Source organism: Culex pipiens, chromosome 2 (genome assembly GCF_016801865.2).
Source record: "Culex pipiens pallens isolate TS chromosome 2, TS_CPP_V2, whole genome shotgun sequence".
In the NCBI taxonomy this organism is placed as follows: domain Eukaryota; kingdom Metazoa; phylum Arthropoda; class Insecta; order Diptera; family Culicidae; genus Culex; species Culex pipiens.
Genome location: NC_068938.1, coordinates 15,323,022 through 15,342,599, shown reverse-complemented (window position 1 = coordinate 15,342,599; position 19,578 = coordinate 15,323,022). Strand labels below are relative to the sequence as shown.

Sequence of the window (19,578 nt, the reverse complement as noted above, 5' to 3'; positions counted from 1 at the left end):
GCACGGTCAGGACAAGTTCACTGACCTTTTCGTCCTGTTTGTGTGCAATCATTGACAAATATGTGTGTGTTTACATGTAACGTAAGGTGGGAAAACTAGACAACATAAACTGTGGCAAAAACTACACAAAAACAGTGCAGTACAAAAGTTTCTGACTAGAAGCATCATCTTGTGTGTAAACAACAGCCTTTTCATCGCTTTTCATTAAAATTCAGAAATAAGCGCAAGAGCCGATTTTGCCCACCTCTATATATTTATATTGCCAAAATGAGGAATCATTAAAAATTATGTTTTGAAGAAAGAACAACTTTACGTAAGCTTTAGGAGACAATCAAATCAAATAAATTTGGTTATTGCCAAAATCGGGAAGAAAATGTTGCCAAAAATGGATGTTGCCAAAATCGTAGGTTTAAAGGACCAATAAACTATTGTCTTTCATATGTTTATAGGACCTAATAAAAAAAACTCTAGAAATGTTTTGTAGAATCAGCCTGTACGAGGTTTGAATCAACAAAATTTTTGTTGAATATAATCAACAAAAAAATTGCGTTGAAACAAACCTTGATTTTCTCAATTCCACAAAAGTATTTTGTTGTTTTGAAAAAGCTGCTTTGACGTTTAGCGTTGATTCAACAAAAATCTAGAATTCTAGAGTTTTTTTTTTTTGATTAAGTCCTATAAACATATGAAAGACAATAGTTTATTGGTCCTTTTAAAAAAAAACTCTGTAATTTGTAATGCTTCATAATCTAGAAATTAAAAAAAATAACATCATTTTGGAACATCCCATAATCTAGTACTTCCCTAAAGTAAAACAAAACTGGATTGAGACAGCGCTGCCAGTTGAACTACTGGATAAGTCTGTAATTTGTTTTGAAGACATCTGTGCCAAATTACAAGTTGCGTTTAGCACGATTTGGCCATCTTTGAAGCAATCAGATCAGAAATTATTTATAGCTAAATGTATCAAATCCAACAAAAATAATAAGTGCCATCGCAATGCCAGTATAGATAAACAGAAACCCTCATTCAAGAGATTTAAAATATCTGTAAAGTAGTTAAAAATTCTGCAAACATCAGACTTATCTGCACACCATCATTCAATCATTCCCAAAGGGCACACGCGCTTGCAAAGCTGTCAAACAACACACAAAAATTTCAGTGAAGAAAGCGACCACACACAAAAGTTTCCGCAGAAAGAAAAATCCAATTTCCACCGTAAAATCGGGCCCCGTCGCCGCCCAGAACCGTGCACGATGGAGGCTTCCGGCGACATGCTGACGATCAACAACTTTTTCGAGAACGACATGATGGATGTAAGTGTCGGGAGTGGATTGAACGCACTCTTGAACGGACCACGGCTGAAAATATGTCTGCTCCGAGGAAAATCGATCGTGTGGCAGAGCGCCCTTCCCCCTGGTGGTGGGTGGTTGTGGGAGGGGAAGAGGATCGATTTTGCTTGACAGCTGATGTTTTGTTTTGGTTTTAGCGAGTGGGTGGTGATGGGGAGGGTGAATGGGAGTGGGTTTGTTGTTGTTTACATTTGGAGAGGGAAACGTATTGAGTTTTTTTTCGTTGATTAAAGTGAATTTAGTTAAACTTTTTGGTGATATTTTCAGCCGTGACCGCTCCGTTACCAAGTCTTGAGTTACAATAATAATACTATGCTACCGTTTTACTAGTTTGATGTAAGTGACCTGAAATCAACCCAAACTAAGCGCGATCGAGGCGCCGCAGCATCTGTCCCTTCCGCAAGCCGCACTTCGCTGCGACTCTTCCTCACTATTTTGAGTTGCCAAAAACCAAACAAATCAAACCTACTGAAAACTTATCAAACAAACGAAAAAAACCATTTTGACCAACTACTACTAAGTCGAGTCACAGAAAGCGATGAGTACCTTCTTCCCTACTGTTACTTGTACAACTCTACTAAACTAATCAACATACAAGCTTCAGTTTAACACCTTCATTATGTGTATTTAACTAGATCGCCATCCAGAACGTTGTTTAGTTTCATTCATAAGCTCTCCTGTTAGTTGTTCAAACTTCTTTGTTACTTTATCCAACCCGAGTTCAACCAGATATTCCCCCGCTAGAAATAGTCCCACTCGTTTCATTCTTGTTATGTTTAGTTCCTACATGATCCCCCACCACAAACATACACCCCTCGTTTATGTGTTAAAAGACTGCTTCTTTGCATTTTTATATGTTTCTCATTTAATCCATTGAATTGGCTAGCAAAGCATTTCCCGCTCGCCCAAATTGACACCCACACTCGTTGCACCGTGCATTTGTTTTCACAGGGAAGCAGCGGCTTAGAGTTTCCCGATTTAGACTTTGTGTACGCGGACGCCGACTCGCACGCCAACGAGATCGCGGAACTGTACAGCTACACCGAGCAGGCAGAGTTTCAGCACAATGTTAAGGTAAGAGCTAACCTTCTTCTTGAATAAAAACTCAATCTAAAAGCTGATTTTTGCAGGCCTTCGAGGACCAGATGGAGTACTACAAGCTGCCGCCGAGCTGGCAGAAGCTCACCGACCGCGAGCAGCGCGGCATCATCCTCAAGCTGCTCGACCAGCTGGACATGTCCAAGAAGAGCCTGCGCATGAAGGCGGCGCGCTGCATCCTGTACCTGGCGCAGGGCTGCTGGGCCGAGATCCAGTGCGACCAGGAGCAGCAGGTGATTGCGCGGCGCAACGTGATGCTGCTGTACGAGGCGGGCGTGTTTGGCGCGTTCGTCGAGCTGTTGAACCTGGAGATTGAGTGAGGGCGCGCTAAGCTCAACTTACAATTCTTAAAAATTAACGAAATTCCATTATTTTTAGCAACTCATCCACGGCGAGCATTGCGATTCGCAAGGTGGCGGTTTCGCTGGCCGATTCCGTCGATTTGCGCGTCATCCTGTCGGTGCTGTACATCATTACCGAGGTGATGCGCACCGAGAAGGAGGCGGGCAGCGAAGAGTACGCCCAGCTGGTGGTCAACTTTACCAATGAGATTAGTGAGTATTGTGGTTTGATGTTCGAGCGGCGGTCCCATAACTTTCAATGCTCTGTCTGGATCTAATTAAAAAAAGAAATTTAGAACAAACTATAAATTCAATGATGGGCTTGGCGCTAAATTTCCGTCAACATTTTCAGCCTTTTTGAAGTACAAATATATGAAAATATTGACGGTTAATTGTTGAAAATGTAAACATCTGTGCTAGGGAGGCCCTGTTTCGGTGATAAATTTTATACACTTTAGGTACTAAACCTTCCCGTTGGTGTTAGGAAAGCGCTCATTTTGCTTGCAAATTCTGTGCATTTTTTTCGGAATGGCACCTCTGTAGAAAGTTATTCAACATCAAAATATTTAAATTGTTTGTTAATTGGGTCCTAAAATAAAGCTTAGATTGCTGATATTATTGTTTACAGCAATAAAGCTTTTTTTTTCTGAGTACAATGACCCTTTGTACGACCACAAAGAGTTTAAAATGGATTTTTAAATTAATTTTGAAAAATTAACCTCGCGGTCCTTTTTGACAGAAACGGTCCTACTTGACAGCTCTTTCCAAGGGGACCATAGTTGATCCATCGAAAAAATGTTGTCTTGTCAACTTTTTTTTTTTGCTTTAAAATAACAAAAAGTGATCAGAAAAGCGTGTTTTGAATCGTTGTACATAAAAATTTACTTAGGGCTTTAAACCCCATTGTTCAAAAAGCTGTCTACGATACAAATAATTTCTAAAAATAAAACAGGATTCCTACTTACGTTAGTAAGGAATTTCTCTTGACCATTTTCCATGTTGAAGGCTAGTACGAAACTCGGAAGGAACACAAAACTCCATATAAAAAAACGGTCAAGAAAGGGGTCACGAAAAGATTTTTCTTAAGCTAAGTACGGAGCTCGTAAGAAACGTGGAAAGTTACGCATTCTATTGGTGATTTGTATTTGAGAACCCAATTCGAAATTTTATAAGCTAAACTCTTAACTTCTTTAATTTTGAATTCTTAAATCTCTCAATATTTGCCGCCATCTTAATTATAGAAAATTAGATAACTCGGAGCTTTTTTTTTTTTTTTAGTCAAGGTTAGAGTCCCAAATTTAGAAGAAAATAGAAATTTCGTGCTTTGATTTCTGGAGTGGAATTTTGGCCAGGACTTCGGATAATCGAGTACAAACTCTGAAGTTTTTTTTTATTTGTTTTTTTAATAGGTCCAACAAACATATTTCCTTTTTTACAATATGTATTTTGAAATTTTCAAAGTTTCAAGATTATTAAATTTTTGGATTTTAAAAATGTTTGAACTTTCTATTTTGCATGTTAAAATTTTAGAATTTTATTTGAGAAATATTAAATATTTTCAAGTTGTTATTTCTGTATGCTTGAATTTATAAATTTTTAAATTTTCAAGTTTAAAATGTTTAAGTTTTAATATTTTTTTGTTTTTTGAATTTTTGATTTTCTCAATATTGTTTTGCCCTGGATTAAATGATTATTGTTAGGGACCATCAATAAACCACGTAGACACTTTTTTTTATATCAATCTTTTTTACTTCATTCTGAACAAAAATCAAAATCCGTCCATTTAATTTTGCGATTCTGAGTTTTGAGATTCGATCGCATGAGGCATTTCTGGATTTTCAGTTTTATTTTATCGAATAATTTATTAAACGTTTGTAAATTTTAGTCGCATAATTTGGATTTAAATTTGACTGAAAATTACAAACGTTCAATCGTGGCTTTAATATTTAGGCTGGTATAAATTTTATTTAAAGTATTTGTCACTATAAAAAAAATGCTAAATGTTTAAAAATGTTATGCCACTATAAAAATGCTAAATATTTATAAATGAATTCATGGAAATATATTTTTTCCAAAATGGTTATGTCTGTTACCGATATGTGGTACTAAAATTCAAAATTTGATAAAATATTAAAAAGTTTTTATTTGATTGAAAATGCATAAAAAAGCGTAATTCAATGTTTTCTGAATTGTTTACAATCGGGTTTAAATGTGTTTTGAATTGAAAATTTGAATTTTAGTCAATATTTTTTGCTCCCTGATTTTGGGGAAATTTTTAAAAATAGGGAGGGTCGAAACTTGAAATAGCAATAACCTGATTGTTGGTTAAAATTGAAATTTTCATATGAAAAAAAACTTTGAAAATCGATTGTAAATAATTAAGAAAACATTATTTTACGCAGGGGTGCTCAAAGTTTTTGGATGCCGGGCCAAATGAACTTGCGGACCAAATGTTAAAAAAAAAGTTTTTTAAGAAAAGAAATTAAATACGTTTTTTAAATTTAATAAATTAAAAGTCGTTGCAAAATAATTTTCAAAAACTAGGCCGTTGCAAATATTAAATTAAAGTTTTTGTCCAGAATTGAAATTCTTAAACATTTCAATGAAAAAAATGTTGGAAAATGCATTATACAACCGTACAGGTTTGTAATCATCAATTAAAAAAAATGCAGGATTTAACAAAAAAAAAAGCGAATTAAACTGCGGTTCTATGCATCGAAAATATACTAAAATATAAAAAAGGAGAAGGGATAAAAACTTAGTAAAATATTAGCAACAGCTTTATTCTTCTGAATTTTATCAAATTAAGTCTGCCTGAATTAGATGATAATCAGTTAGATTCAACTGTCAACTTTCATGAATTCGAATCCCTAAGTGGAAGTGGTGTAAATTAAGTTTGAGGCTCAGTTCATAAAAGGGTCATTGTGACTGTTAAATTGATATGGAATTGACATATTTTTTGCTTTTATTACAGTTTTCTACCTAAGTCAGTCAATTTGTATGTTTCATAAAACATTTCCGAAAATGTTTCAAGAAAATTTTGACAAATGATTTTTGAACAATATATTTGTGTCATATAATGGGGATTAACATATGGATAAATCAATGGTTTTATATAAACTAAAAAAATTTAAAAGATTAACATAAAATAGTTCAAAATACCATAATTAAAAAAAAAAAATATATAAAATCACTTTACAAATGGACAAAGGGCCATTTTTCATGATCATTCAAAATGGGTCCGCGGGCCACAAACGAACGACTTCGCGGGCCACGTTTTGCCCGCGGGCCATACTTTGGGCACCCCTGATTTAGCGCTTTTCATGCATTTTCAATCAAATAATAAAGACTTTCGAAATAAAATTTGCAAAGGCCTACGACGTTCCAAATAAAAATATTGAAAATCTAGAGTTGCCCTTGGAGTTGCCTCATGAGGCCGAAGCTCAAAAAAACAGAATCTTGAAAGACCAAAAATCAAAAAGCCGGATTTTGTTTTTGGTTCAGAATGATAGAAAAATCAAACTTCGAAAGTTCAAAAAATCCTAAATTCTTTAAATCTGAACATTCAGTTCAAAAATTTATAAATTCCAAAATTCATAAATTCAAAAATTTAGAAATCCAAAAATACAAAAGTTCAAAAATTCTTAACTTCTAAAATCTGATTTCTTTTTATTTGAAGGTTTTGAATACACCAAAAAGAAAAAAAAATCCCTCTAGGTTACAATTAAAAAAAAATGAAGATTTTAAATAAATTAAGAATTTTATTTTTTTTTTTAGATATTTGAGTTGTCTGTACTGCCGTTCTACGCATAATTGTCCCATGTTCAAAAAAGTGCTACTGAGAAAAACGCGATTGAAATTTTTCGACCTTTTTTTTTTGTTTCTACGCATAATTGTCCCGTGGGTCCCTATTCACCCCATAAGTCCCTTATCATCCCAGTTAGCAGTTTATCACTCTTATTTGTAATCCTCTTGCTATACAATAGGTAAACTAGACACAATATTTCGTAAAACTGATAATTTCGTGATACAAAATACTTGGTGAGACAATTATGCGTAGAAGTACAACGGTGGGACAAACAGACTTGGTGTTGTTTTCAAGGATTTTCCGAACAAAGTACTAGATTTTATGCGTTTTTCGATAAGTAAACGTCAAACTAAACCTAAAAATGACAAAAAGTCAGAATCGACCAAAAATGACATGGGACAATTATGCGTAGAACGGCAGTGTACGACTCGCGCTGACTTTTCTATTTATACCTCGTTGCAAAAACTTCTATTTTGACATTGAATTGGACTAATAGATGTTGAGATATCAGAAATAATACCGTTACTTTTATTTTTGGAAATCCTTACTTTTTCTGTCATTCTATTGTGACGAAGTGGCCTACTTATCATCACCAAAAATAACAGTGCTGAGAAGTTCAACTTTTCAGCTCTTTTATCTAAAAGTAATGCTTTTCGATACTGTTTTGATATTTGAGTTGGACAAATACACCGACACCAAAGTTTTTTTTTCGGAATGGCGAAAAATCTTGTAATTTGCAAAAATCATAAATCGACTTATACTGAAAAATTCATTATTTTGCAACTTTTATCCTCTTCTCAATTTCCAGCGAATCCCATCGGCGACGAGCTGCTCTCGGTGAAGCTGCTCGGCATGATTACGAAATTTTGCAGCGGCCTTGCGCCGCACTTTCCCATGAAGAAGGTTCTGCTTCTTCTGTGGAAGGTGTCCCTTGTATCGCTGGGTGGCATGGAAACGCTCAAGGAGCTTAAAGGTAAGGAAAATGGTTTGAAAAATACAACTATGACTAATTATTGTCTTGCAATTTTAGATAAATACCGCGCCTCGGCCGGTCTGCCCCAGAACAAGGAGGACACGCTCGAAATTTCCAAAATCATGCGGGCCAGCTCGCCCCCGATCACCGCACCCTCAAACGAGGACAATCAGAACCCGAAGCGGAGCAAGCCTTTCCGAAGAGTATGTACGAACACTACTAGTCAGTTGCAAGAGGTAGTAAAGCTTTCTTGAGTACCCTTATTTTTTTCTCGATTCCTTCTTTTTTAAAAATTCCCCACTTTTTTGCCGAAAATTTGTCAAATCAACAGTTTTCCTTTTTCTTGCCAAATTTTATTCCATTTTTTTACTCCACAATTTATCGAAATGAAAACAAACAAAACAATCGAATCGCTCACATCCTTTAAGCCAAAATGAAGAGTATTGTTCTTCTTCCAAGTCCAAGTCCAAGCCGCCAGCGAGCGAGAAGAGCGATTAAATCAGTACATTTCAGCATCGAAACAGCCCACGAAAACGAAAACCGTCCTCAAAATGGCTTCAGAAAAAAAACGCTTCAGTCGGAATGTTTTACCGTTTGTTTTTGGTTTTCTTCTTCCACGACACGCTGCTGCTGCTGCTGTTTGAACGGTTCCAATTCGCGGTGGCCGTTCACGACACACCGCCAACCCCACTTTGTTTTTGAGTCCACTTCAGTATCGAGTTGCGCAATGTTTGATTAATTTTGCTCAGTTTATTTGTTCTTTCAAATTTTCTTCAGTTTTCTCAAAATTATCGCCCAGCCAACAACACTCAGGAGAGCCGTTTTGCTACCTTTTACTATATATTACATATATATTAGCTCAGTAAAAAAAAAACAATTAAACAAAGCTTCCGGCGCATAATGCCACTTTTTTCACGTGACTTTCTCAAAACACACATACGTAGCTCTCATCACTCTATTTCGCTCTCCCTCTTTTCTAGTTAGTTTTGCATTCTATGTAATTAAAAAAAAAAAAACATTCCTGAAGCATAAACTCTCTATCGCTCTGTCTCATACTATCGTTAGATTACTCTTCTTGTCGTCTGTCTTGAGTAGTTTTGTACAATGTCACGTCACACACAGAAGCACGCCAACACTGTAGTCATTGTTTTACAAAGCAAATAATGTTCTGTCCAATTTATTCAAATAACAATCTCATTCGCGAAATCAAGCATCCGTCATCTGCTCATTCAATATCATAGATATTTTTTTTCTCTTTATTGAAAATCTTCACTGTTCAAACTAATACAAAAAAAAGTAAAGCATCGATCGAACTATTAAAAAAATACATATTCTTAACCCATAAGACCGAATTTTATTGTTCTCTGTTGATTGGTTGTTGAATTAAACGTTGTCATGTCGACAAAGTTTCTAACATTCATATGAAAAGTGGCAAAAATGCACGGAGAGTTTTTATTTCGTTTTTATTCAACATCTCAGGATTGACATCGAATTTCAATTGGTTTGAGCCCGTGTGAAGGAGCGTGTGGGGACCATACATAAACCACGTGGACACTTTAGGGGGGGGGGGTATGGCGATTGTCCACGATCCATACAAAAAAGCTTTTTTTTTGTATGGACAATTGTCCACGAAGGGGGGGAGGGGTTGAGATTCCCAAAAAAGTGTCCACGTGGTTTATGGATGGTCCCGTGCGCTTGAGATTTAAAAAAAAAAACAATTGAAATTAAAAAACAAATTTAAAATTTAAGAAAAACCAATATTTGAAATTTCCAGATTTTTTATCAAAAAAAAAAGAAAATAACAAATTTAAAAATGTTGAAATTTAAAAAAAAATTACATTTTTTAATCATAAAATAAATTTTATAAATTCTCTGAACTCTTAAATTTTCTTAATTCTTAAATTTTCTAAATTCTGTAAATTTTACCCTTGCCTTTTCAATATTTATAAGTAATAATGCCTTCGATTGAATTACATTTCAACACACAGCTGAAAGGAATTAAACTGAGTTATTTTTTTAAATTCTGTAATTTTCAAAAGTTTTAAAATTTGTAAAATCATAAATTTTATTTATTCATAAATTTTATAAATTCTGAATTTTTATAATTTTTTAAGTTTTCAATATTTTTTAATTCTTAATTACTCAATTTTTGAAATTTCAATTCTTAAATTCTTAAATTCTTAAATTCCTAAATTCTTAAATTCCTAAATTCTTAAATTCTTAAATTCTTAAATTCTTAAATTCTTAAATTCTTAAATTCTTAAATTCTTAAATTCTTAAATTCTTAAATTCTTAAATTCTTAAATTCTTAAATTCTTAAATTCTTAAATTCTTAAATTCTTAAATTCTTAAATTCTTAAATTCTTAAATTCTTAAATTCTTAAATTCTTAAATTCTTAAATTCTTAAATTCTTAAATTCTTAAATTCTTAAATTCTTAAATTCTTAAATTCTTAAATTCTTAAATTCTTAAATTCTTAAATTCTTAAATTCTTAAATTCTTAAATTCTTAAATTCTTAAATTCTTAAATTCTTAAATTCTTAAATTCTTAAATTCTTAAATTCTTAAATTCTTAAATTCTTAAATTCTTAAATTCTTAAATTCTTAAATTCTTAAATTCTTAAATTCTTAAATTCTTAAAATCTTAAATTCTTAAATTGCTTAATTCTTGAATTCTTAAATTCTCAAATTCTTAAGTGTTTAAATTCGTAAATTTTAAATTCGTGAATTTTTAAATTTGTTAATTCTTAAACTCCTAAATTCTCTAGTTCTTAAATTCCTTAATTCCTTAAAAAAATAAATTCTTCTTAAATCAAATCTTGATAACTGAAATACCAGCAACAATTGTTGAATCTTCAGCAAATGATCTGTCAAACTGACAAGAAAATTACCTAATTTCCAGCAACATTTCTTTTGCTAAAATTTCAGTTGTTTGACAACTATTTTACTGAAATTTAATTAAATCATCTGTCAAAGTGACAAATATAAATTTACTGAGAATTTAAAAAAAAAAATTACTGAATCATTTACTGAAATTTCAGTTGATGGAAATTCAGTAAAACTTCACTGAATTTCAGCGAAAAAAAAATGATGTTGAGCGTTTTCTATATAGATGTTTGCGTTCCTTCCGAGCCTATAAAAAAACTCCAAACAGTTTTGGCAGTTGTTCTTACCAATAAAAATCTCTCAAATCGCAGCGCTTTGCTTGGAGAAGGAGATTTTAGCGGGTTGCAGACTGGATTTCGTCATGTTTTTGTGATGACTATCGATGCTTAGAATGCATAGAAATTGACAATTCTCGACATTTCGACGGTAACATTTCAAAAGGCATCATGTACATTTTGACACTTTCTGGGTTATTGCATATTCTGAAAGTACTCCTAATAAGCTACCTCTCCACCAAAAATGAGCAAAAGTTACTTCAGTAAAGTCTGTTTAATCATGATTTTAAATAAAGTAACATAAACAAAATCTCTGCCATCAGCAGTTCCTGTTTATATAGCCCTGTCAACCGTTCAAATAAAAGACTACATGAACCACGTGACGAAAAAAAGCAACATGAAAAAAGCGCCATGTACATTCGGCGAAGAAAAACGAATCATAACAAAGCGCCCCCCTCAATGACAGCAGGGTGATATAGACGTTGGTGATTTCAAAAGAAGTTATGTTTGTTTTTCTCAAATAAAATTACGGAAATAATGTTTTATTGAATTTGCATGATCAAGTATCAATAAAAGCAACGTTTTTCATCGTTTGTTATCATTAGAACATCTTCTTTTGCTTTTATATTAAAATGGGAATTAAAAATGGATGCTCAACATTCAAATGCGTTTTTCTCAAAACGCATGGTTTGTACATGATGCTTTTTGAAATGTTGGCGTCGATTTTTTTGGTTAGGTCCTATACTGCCCATGTTCGCATAAATGTCCCATATGCAAAAATAGCAAGCTGAGAAAAACGCATTTGAAGTTTGTCCCATACATTAGGCTACGTGTTAAGTTTCCGCGAAAAAACGGGATTTTCTCCTGATTTCTAGAACAAAGTACTGGATGTTATAGGCTTTTTTGAAAGAGCACACGATTTTGAACCAAACTGCATCAATAACTCGAAATCGATGAAAATGCATATGGGACATTTATGTGATCAGGGGCAGTATAAACATATGAAAGACAATAGCGTATAGGACCTTTTCAAAAAAACGAAACTATTGGCACTACGCCCCCCGGGGCATGGCCTTCCTCTAACGTGGAATTTCTGCTCCAGCGCCTCTGACGAGACAGGAGAAACCGGGACCGACGTTTTACTTCACCATCCGATAGAAGCTCAGTGGATAAGGCGGGAATCGAACCCGCGTCTCATAGCATCATCGGGATCGGCAGCCGAAGCCGCTACCCCTGCGCCACGAGACCCACCCTTTTCAAAAAAAAACTCTGGAATTGAGAATTTAACCAATTTCACCTAAAAAAAAATCTCAACACCCTGTGAGAATTTTAGCTCTAGATCTAGCCTACAACTTTGTCGAAGAGTGCAAAACGATCCGAATTGATCTTGATTTTTGTTTTTTTTTTTTTGTAATGTATTTTCTTTTAAACTTTGTATATACCTCTTATATACGTACAAGTGTATAAACCGATCACGTTTCATCGCATTGCTAATAACACTTCAGAATCTTGTATTACATGTTCCCAGACCATTTTGATCATATTTGATTTCAAAGACCCAAAATAAGACAACAACAAAAAATCGATTAGGGGCAGGGGGGGCAGAATGGACCGCCTAAGGGAAATGCACCAAAAACCATAGAAAAACATAAAAATTTATGAATCCAGTGTAGTAGGCTTATGCTTTGGAATGTTCCCTTCAATGTTGTATACTTGGTTGATGATTTTTTTTTACTTAAAACTGTTTTTGAGCCACTTTAAAAAAAAAGTTTTTTCGACTAACTTTCCAGGGTGCGGGGCAGAATGGACCACCCTGCGGGGCAGAATGGGCCACCTTAGAAAACAAGCCATTTTGTCTAATACAACGTTGAAGGGAGATAAGAAATGACTTAAGGTACCTTTCTAACATAGTTTCCATGAAGTTAGACCACTTTAATAAAAATAGTCACTTATCAAAAAAATTTTGTTGAAAATAGTGTTAATATGTTGAAAAAGGACACTATTTTTACAAATAATCATCAAAACAACTAAAAAATCAACTAATTTTGCATTAAACGTGATTTGTGAAGCTACCAGGAGTGAAATAATCCATTTAATCCAAATTTCATAACTTTTGATTGTTTTATAAGGCAGGATAAGGGTGGTCCATTCTGCCCCCAAGTGGATTTTAATTTAACACTTCCACCACCAAGTCTCTAAATGATTTTAAGGTTCCGTTGTTGTTTGTATACCTTGGTAGTAACATCTAGTAACGTTATAAGCATTGAGCAAACTTTTTCAAACAATCCAACTTTTCAGAAAGCTTATTTAAAAACCTCGAAATAAACAACATTTGCGTAGTTTTGTCAATAAATTTACATTTTTGCTCATAATTCGATAAATACAATGAATTCAAACGTCGTTTTCGGTATGGTGAAGTTATTTGACGTCCTTTATAAGACCCTTGCCTTACAATTGGTCTAAATCCATTCTAAAGCCCAAAACCAAGGGTGGCCCATTCTGCCCCCCTGGTCCATTCTGCCCCCCCTGCCCCTATCCATCTTAAGTTTGAACGAGGACTTCAGATATTCGAGTCTGAGCGGCTCTAAGAAAACTTCAAAGCTTAACATGCAAATTTAAAAAAAATCTGATATCTTCGAGAAAAAACAGGGTTCATACAATACAAAAAATAAGACTTGTTGTTATAACATGAGGATGATGATATACGTGGCAAAATGGCCTCTTCGGTGTGTTCATACCGTGTCAGCATATTGGAGTGGCCAGACCTACTGCATCAAGTTCACTGTAGAGAGGATTTGTTGATTCAAATTGAGCGTTTTGAGCAAATTGAAAAGGCAAATGTTTTTGATTTCATTTTTGATTTGGAACAGCAAGTTTTTCAACAAAAAGTTATGATTTTTTTTCAAATAGTAAATTTCGTAATTAAAATAATGAAGGTAACATTGCATACTTCTCTCAAAATAAATAAAATAGATGTTTATTTTAACTATAACTCGTGCCTAGAATCTATATCTTCTTTTCGAACAGTAAAAAATTCACTGCATCTCATTGTTACTCTTCCTTGTATACAATACCATAATCACCATCAATATCGCTGTTTCATATTACCATACCCAACCATAACATTACCATACCACTAACTGTTAACCATAACCACCACCACCCCTCTATAAGAAATAATCCCACACTTTCCGCCCCGCCCGGGAGCTCGGTCCCCAAATCTTTCCATTACTAATCTTTTTTCCGGATTCCATGACGACCTGTTGCCGCCGCCGAAACCATCCAGGGTCTCATCAAGCAAAGCTCGCTCGACGAGCAGGAACAGATCGGGCTGGAGATGGAAACGCCCTCGACGGAGAACGAGGAAGAGCTGTCCGAGTACTTTCGCCAGTACGAGGATCCGTCGGGGCTGAACGGGTCCAACGTGCCGGCCGATGCCCCCGCAGAAGGTAGTAGGAAGGTCGAGTTTTGAGCTTGGAGATTTACAGAATGATGTTTTTTGGATTTTTAGCGGAGACGACGCCTCCGGCGGAGGTCCAGGAGCCGGAACCGGAACAGCTGACCAACAAGCTGCCCTGGGCGCCGAAGATTCGCCGCAAGGACATTGACATCTTTCTGAATACGTCCCGGAGCAAGTTCATCGGGTACATCCTGAAGGACGATCAGCAAACGTTGGCCGGACTGCCGCAGCCCATCCAGGAGGGCTTCCACACGCTGAAGAAGCACATGTACGTGAGTCTGGCCGATGTGCAGATCAAGAAGGAGGAGGAAATTACGCGCAATCCGATCTCGACGTCGGAGGGCGAGATTGCGCAGACGCCGACGGAGATTCTGTACCAGGCGATTCTGCCCAATCTGCCGCAGTACATGATTTCGCTGTTGAAGATTCTGCTGGCGGCGGCGCCCACGTCCAAGGCCAAGACGGAGAGCATCAACATTATGGCCGATGTGCTGCCGGAGGATATGCCGTAAGATTGACTCTTTTATTATTGGTCATAGTTTAATGTTTCTCTTCCCTTCCAGAATGACCGTCACGCAGTCCACCAAGCTCGGAATCGACGTGAGTCGCCACAAGGAAATCACGGTCAAGGCCGTCTCGGCGATCCTTCTGCTCTACCTGAAGCATTTCAAGATCAACCACATTTACCAGTTTGAGTTCATGTCGCAGCATTTGGTCTTTGCAAACTGCATCCCGCTCGTCCTAAAATTCTTCAACCAGAACATTATGAGCTACGTCGGCTCGAAGAACGTCATCCCCATCATGGACTTCCCCTCCTGCGTAATCGGCGAACAGCCCGAACTCACGTCCGAGTCGCTCATCATCGGCGATTCCGCGCCGTACTCGTGGCGGAACGTGTTCTCCTGCATCAACCTGTTGCGCATCCTCAACAAGCTGACCAAGTGGAAGCACTCGCGCATCATGATGCTGGTCGTGTTCAAATCATCGCCGATTCTCAAGCGCACCCTCAAAGTCCGTCACGCCCTCATGCAGCTGTACGTGCTCAAGCTGCTCAAAATGCAGACCAAATATCTCGGCCGGCAGTGGCGCAAGTCCAACATGAAAACCATCAGCGCCATCTACGCCAAGGTCCGCCACCGACTCAACGACGACTGGGCCTTCGGCAACGACCTGGACGCGCGTCCGTGGGACTTCCAAGCGGAAGAGTGCGCCCTGCGCAACTGCGTCGATCGGTTCAACAACCGCCGTTATCTGCAAATCAACGCCCCAGACCTAATCGCCAGCGAGTTTGACGAGCCGCTCGAACCGGACACGGTCAACGGTGGAGGTGGGGGCGTTGGCGGCGGTCCCGGTGGAAACGGAGGCGGTCAACCCAACTCGGCCAACGGCGGAGGAGGTGGCGTCAACGGCGGTTCGAATGGGGCACGCAAACCGGACGAGATTGAGCTGAGCGAGGAGTTTAAGCAAAACTACGAGCTATGGCTGCAGCAGGAAGTGTACAACAACAACGTCGACTGGGACTCGCTGCTGTCGGCGAGTGAGGACTTTTGTTGAATCTTCCTTTTTTGTGTGTGTGGACAAACAGCAACGTAGAGCAGCAATTTGAACAACAACAAAAAAGTGACAATTGAAAAAAGCTAAACTGTTACGCATAATATATGAGATCAAATAGATTTGTTATGTAACGCCAGTGGAAGTGCTTTTTAAGTAATGTCCGATCAACCTGTTTTGCTTCTATTTATATTCACACAAAAAACATTATTTTCGTAAGTTAAGTTTAAACATGTTTTCAAATGCTTACAGGAGGACGCAGATTATAAAGATGTCCGACGAATCAATGGAGCCCGTGCCAGCCATGCAAGCGGAAATCTTTGGAACGTTTTCTCGACGACTGCGATGAAGATGGATTTGCATTGAACAACAAAGCAAATCTTCCTGCGAACGGCAGAGAAGTTGAAACGCTCCAACGAATGAAAGACACGAGGAGGATCGAACACCTCGAAGTTCGTGCTGCAACCAGAGGCTCAGAACAGAATGCTCCACAACGCCCCTAGCAGCCCCGATCGCAGCAACGGTTTTGCTTCATAGGGTGTTTCGTCGATCGAAGCAACCTGGCTGCGGTGACAGCAAGTGATGCCATTGTTCCATCGACCGTTGAAGACTCAACACCAATCGTAGACGAGGCAATCGCAGACAAGCCTTTCAGTCACATAGACAGAACGCAGCATCCGGAGATCTGTGGGATCGCACATGAACGTTGAACGATCAGCTCGTTCAGCGGTTCTATTTCCGAGTAACACAATTACGAGCTCACGATTGGGAAATACTAATTATGACAAGACAGTTGGCAGATATTGCCCACCGGCATTTCGAACGCGTCGAGAAAGCTCGTGAAAACGTATTTCGTTGAATGAAGGAACCATCGATCGATCTGATTTTTGACTCAGATACTTGAAGTTCCAGTCCGTGTTAGGGAAGTGGTCTGCAACGTATTAATAGCCTACCGGATAGCACGAATTTGCTACCTAAATATAGGGGAAATATACCCATTTTAAGCCTAATAAGCGGTCGTGTTTGAAAGATGCTGCATTATCTGGAGTGTTCCTTGAAATTTACTGAAACCAAGTACACCAACCAGAAAAGCAACTTTTTGTAAACATTTCAGTTTAACTTGATCTTTATCAAAAGTTATTCTATTCCTTTTACAAGCATTTAAAAAATAATAATTCCCAGGGGTATTTTAATCACACGAGAATGCACTTGGCCACGCCCACCTTTCTAATATCGGCTTAGCTCTTTTTTCTTCCAGCACTTTTTTGTGTCTGCCTATTGTTGCCATTTGTGACGAAATTTTAAGCGAACGCTCACGAAAAGTGGCATTTATAGGGAAAGTTTCCTGGCATCGCTGGCTGCGCTGCTGGTGGTGTTGGTGGCCATCCTTTGTTCTTTATTTGCCTTCGCTTCTCGCTCGGTTTTCTTCAGCCTTCGTTTAGAATAGGCTTTACGTCAAGTGACTCAGTGCGTTTGTTTTTATTTATGGCGCTTGCTAATTAATTACATGTTTCGGGACTTATTAACAAGTGAGTGACTAAAATATGGCCAAAAGAACATGTTCCCGGTAGTTGGAAGCAGTTTTATCCCGAAATAGCTGTGTAAACTTGAGCGATAGTGAAAAGATGATTTTTGCGATATTCATTAAGCGGTTGATAGCTGCTCGCGCGTGTGTCAGTGTGTGCACGCAACGTGATGAGAAATGGTTTTGCAAAATATTAATTTTGATCAAAAGTGCATTAAATAAGATATTTTTGGCCAGTAAATGGCATAAATTTGTGTGCTTACTCGAGGCGGTGCTGTTGCTGGTAAAGTTATGGCCAAAATAGTATTTTTGAAGCTTTAATCGAGCAACAAACTCTCCATATGACGAAGATAGGTGTTTGATTAAAATATGCATAATTGCCCTACTCAGGCGCGGATTTCGCGTGGATGGCAATTTTGAAGAATAAAATATTTGTTTGTAATTTATAAATAAGAAACGTCGTAATGATCTTCAATAAGAGATTATTTTTGTTGAAGCTTTCTTAAATAAATTTATTCTTACACTCAGGGTCGGGACCGTGGTGTAGGGGTAAGCGTGATTGCCTCTCACCCAGTCGGCCTGGGTTCGATCCCAGACGGTCCCGGTGGCATTTTTCGAGACGAGATTTGTCTGATCACGCCTTCCGTCGGACGGGAAGTAAGTGTTGGCCCCGGACTAACCTAAAGGTTAGGTCGTTAGCTCAGTTCAAGTGTAGGAGTCGTCTCCCTGGGTCCTGTCTCGGTGGAGTCGCTGGTAGGCAGTTGGACTAACAATCCAAAGGTCGTCAGTTCGAATCCCGGGGTGGATGGAAGCTAGGATGTAAAAAGAGGTTTGCAATTGCCTCAACAATCAAGCCTTCGAACAACTAGTTTCGAGTAGGAATCTCGCAATCGAGAACGCCAAGGCAATGCTGTAGAGCGAATAATTTGATTTGATTTTGATTTTTCTTACACTCAACTCATTTTTAACATCTGCTACCGCTTGTGAATCATTTTTCTCGAAAATATAGACGTTCGGATGACAAATATGATCCGGTGGGCGTACTGTCAAATCCCAAATATGAGATTGATGTGACACACTCATTTTTTATTTTTGAGCTCGGCAGAATTCTGCCGAAAATAGAACAAATGATTTTTTCTGCAGAGAAATGCCAAACTTATTGTATAACTTATTGATATTGAGACTCGGCATATATTTCTACCGAGCGATAAGTTGTTCTGATTTCGGCAGAATTCTACCAAAGTTGCCATACAAATCTGAAGCCTGAAGGCCTTTGATTTTTGTAGAGATATCACCGACAGAAAGATTTTTTGGAATTTAAACATTCTTGGGGAAAAAACAATAAGTTCAAACTATTCAAAATTAAAAGCTATTCAGAAATTCAAAGTTTCAGAAATTCAAAACTATTTTGATTTTTATAGTTGTTCAACCACAAAATTTAAAAAATCTAAATTTAAAAATTGAAAATTCAAAACAATTAATAGAACAAAAACTGGTTAATTCTAAATTCTTGAATTCTTGAATAATAAAATCTTAAATTCTTGAATTCTTAAATTCTTAAATTCTCAAATTCTGAAAACGAAACTATTGGCACTACGCCCCCCGGGGCATGGCCTTCCTCTAACGTGGGATTTCTGCTCCAGCGCCTCTGACGAGACAGGAGAAACCGGGACCGACGTTTTACTTCACCATCCGATAAGAAGCTCAGTGGATAAGGCGGGAATCGAACCCGCGTCTCATAGCATCATCGGGATCGGCAGCCGAAGCCGCTACCCCTGCGCCACGAGACCCACTCAAATTCTAAAATTCTTAAATTCTTAAATTCTTAAATTCTTAAATTCTTAAATCTTAAATTCTTAAATTCTTAAATTCTTAAATTCTTAAATTCTTAAATTCTTAAATTCTTAAATTCTTAAATTCTTAAATTCTTAAATTCTTAAATTCTTAAATTCTTAAATTCTTAAATTCTAAAATTATTTAATCATTTGATTCTTTAATTCTTTAATCCTTTAATTCTGTAATACTTTAATTCTTTAATTCTTTAAATCTTTAATTCTTTAATTCTTTTATTCTTAATTCTTTAATTCTTAATTCTTTAATTCTTTAATTTTTTAATTCTATAATTCTATAATTCTTTTATTCTTTTATTCTTTTATTCTTTTATTCTTTTATTATTTTATTATTTTATTCTTTTATTCTTTTATTCTTTTATTCTTTTATTCTTTTATTCTTTTATTCTTTTATTCTTTTATTCTTTTATTCTTTTATTCTTTTATTCTTTTATTCTTTTATTCTTTTATTCTTTTATT

General features: G+C 36.7%; 1 protein-coding gene across 2 annotated transcripts; it reads left to right on the top strand.

Moving 5' to 3' along the window:
- The first annotated feature begins 1,146 nt into the window (after positions 1 to 1,146).
- On the top strand, positions 1,147 to 15,884 carry LOC120420495 (striatin-interacting protein 1). 2 transcript variants are annotated; one of them, XM_052709122.1, is made up of 9 exons: positions 1,147 to 1,316; positions 2,304 to 2,426; positions 2,483 to 2,766; positions 2,829 to 3,004; positions 7,408 to 7,572; positions 7,630 to 7,775; positions 14,020 to 14,182; positions 14,245 to 14,701; positions 14,757 to 15,884. In XM_052709122.1, exons 1-9 carry the CDS (start codon positions 1,257 to 1,259, stop codon positions 15,745 to 15,747), a joined length of 2,565 nt encoding a protein of 854 aa, XP_052565082.1. In that variant the 5' UTR covers positions 1,147 to 1,256; the 3' UTR covers positions 15,748 to 15,884. The 2 variants fall into 2 exon arrangements, with proteins under 2 accessions (XP_052565082.1, XP_039439480.1); XM_039583546.2 differs by having other exon boundaries at positions 7,630 to 7,808.
- The last annotated feature ends 3,694 nt before the right edge of the window (positions 15,885 to 19,578 follow it).

Bases quoted from the DNA above. Each gene is read 5' to 3' on its own strand.
- LOC120420495 (XM_039583546.2), top strand. From the start codon at position 1,257: ATGGAGGCTTCCGGCGACATGCTGACGATCAACAACTTTTTCGAGAAC. The intron at 2,427-2,482 runs GTAAGAGCTAAC...TGATTTTTGCAG, and splicing joins AGTTTCAGCACAATGTTAAG to GCCTTCGAGGACCAGATGGA. The intron at 14,183-14,244 runs GTAGTAGGAAGG...TTGGATTTTTAG, and splicing joins GGCCGATGCCCCCGCAGAAG to CGGAGACGACGCCTCCGGCG.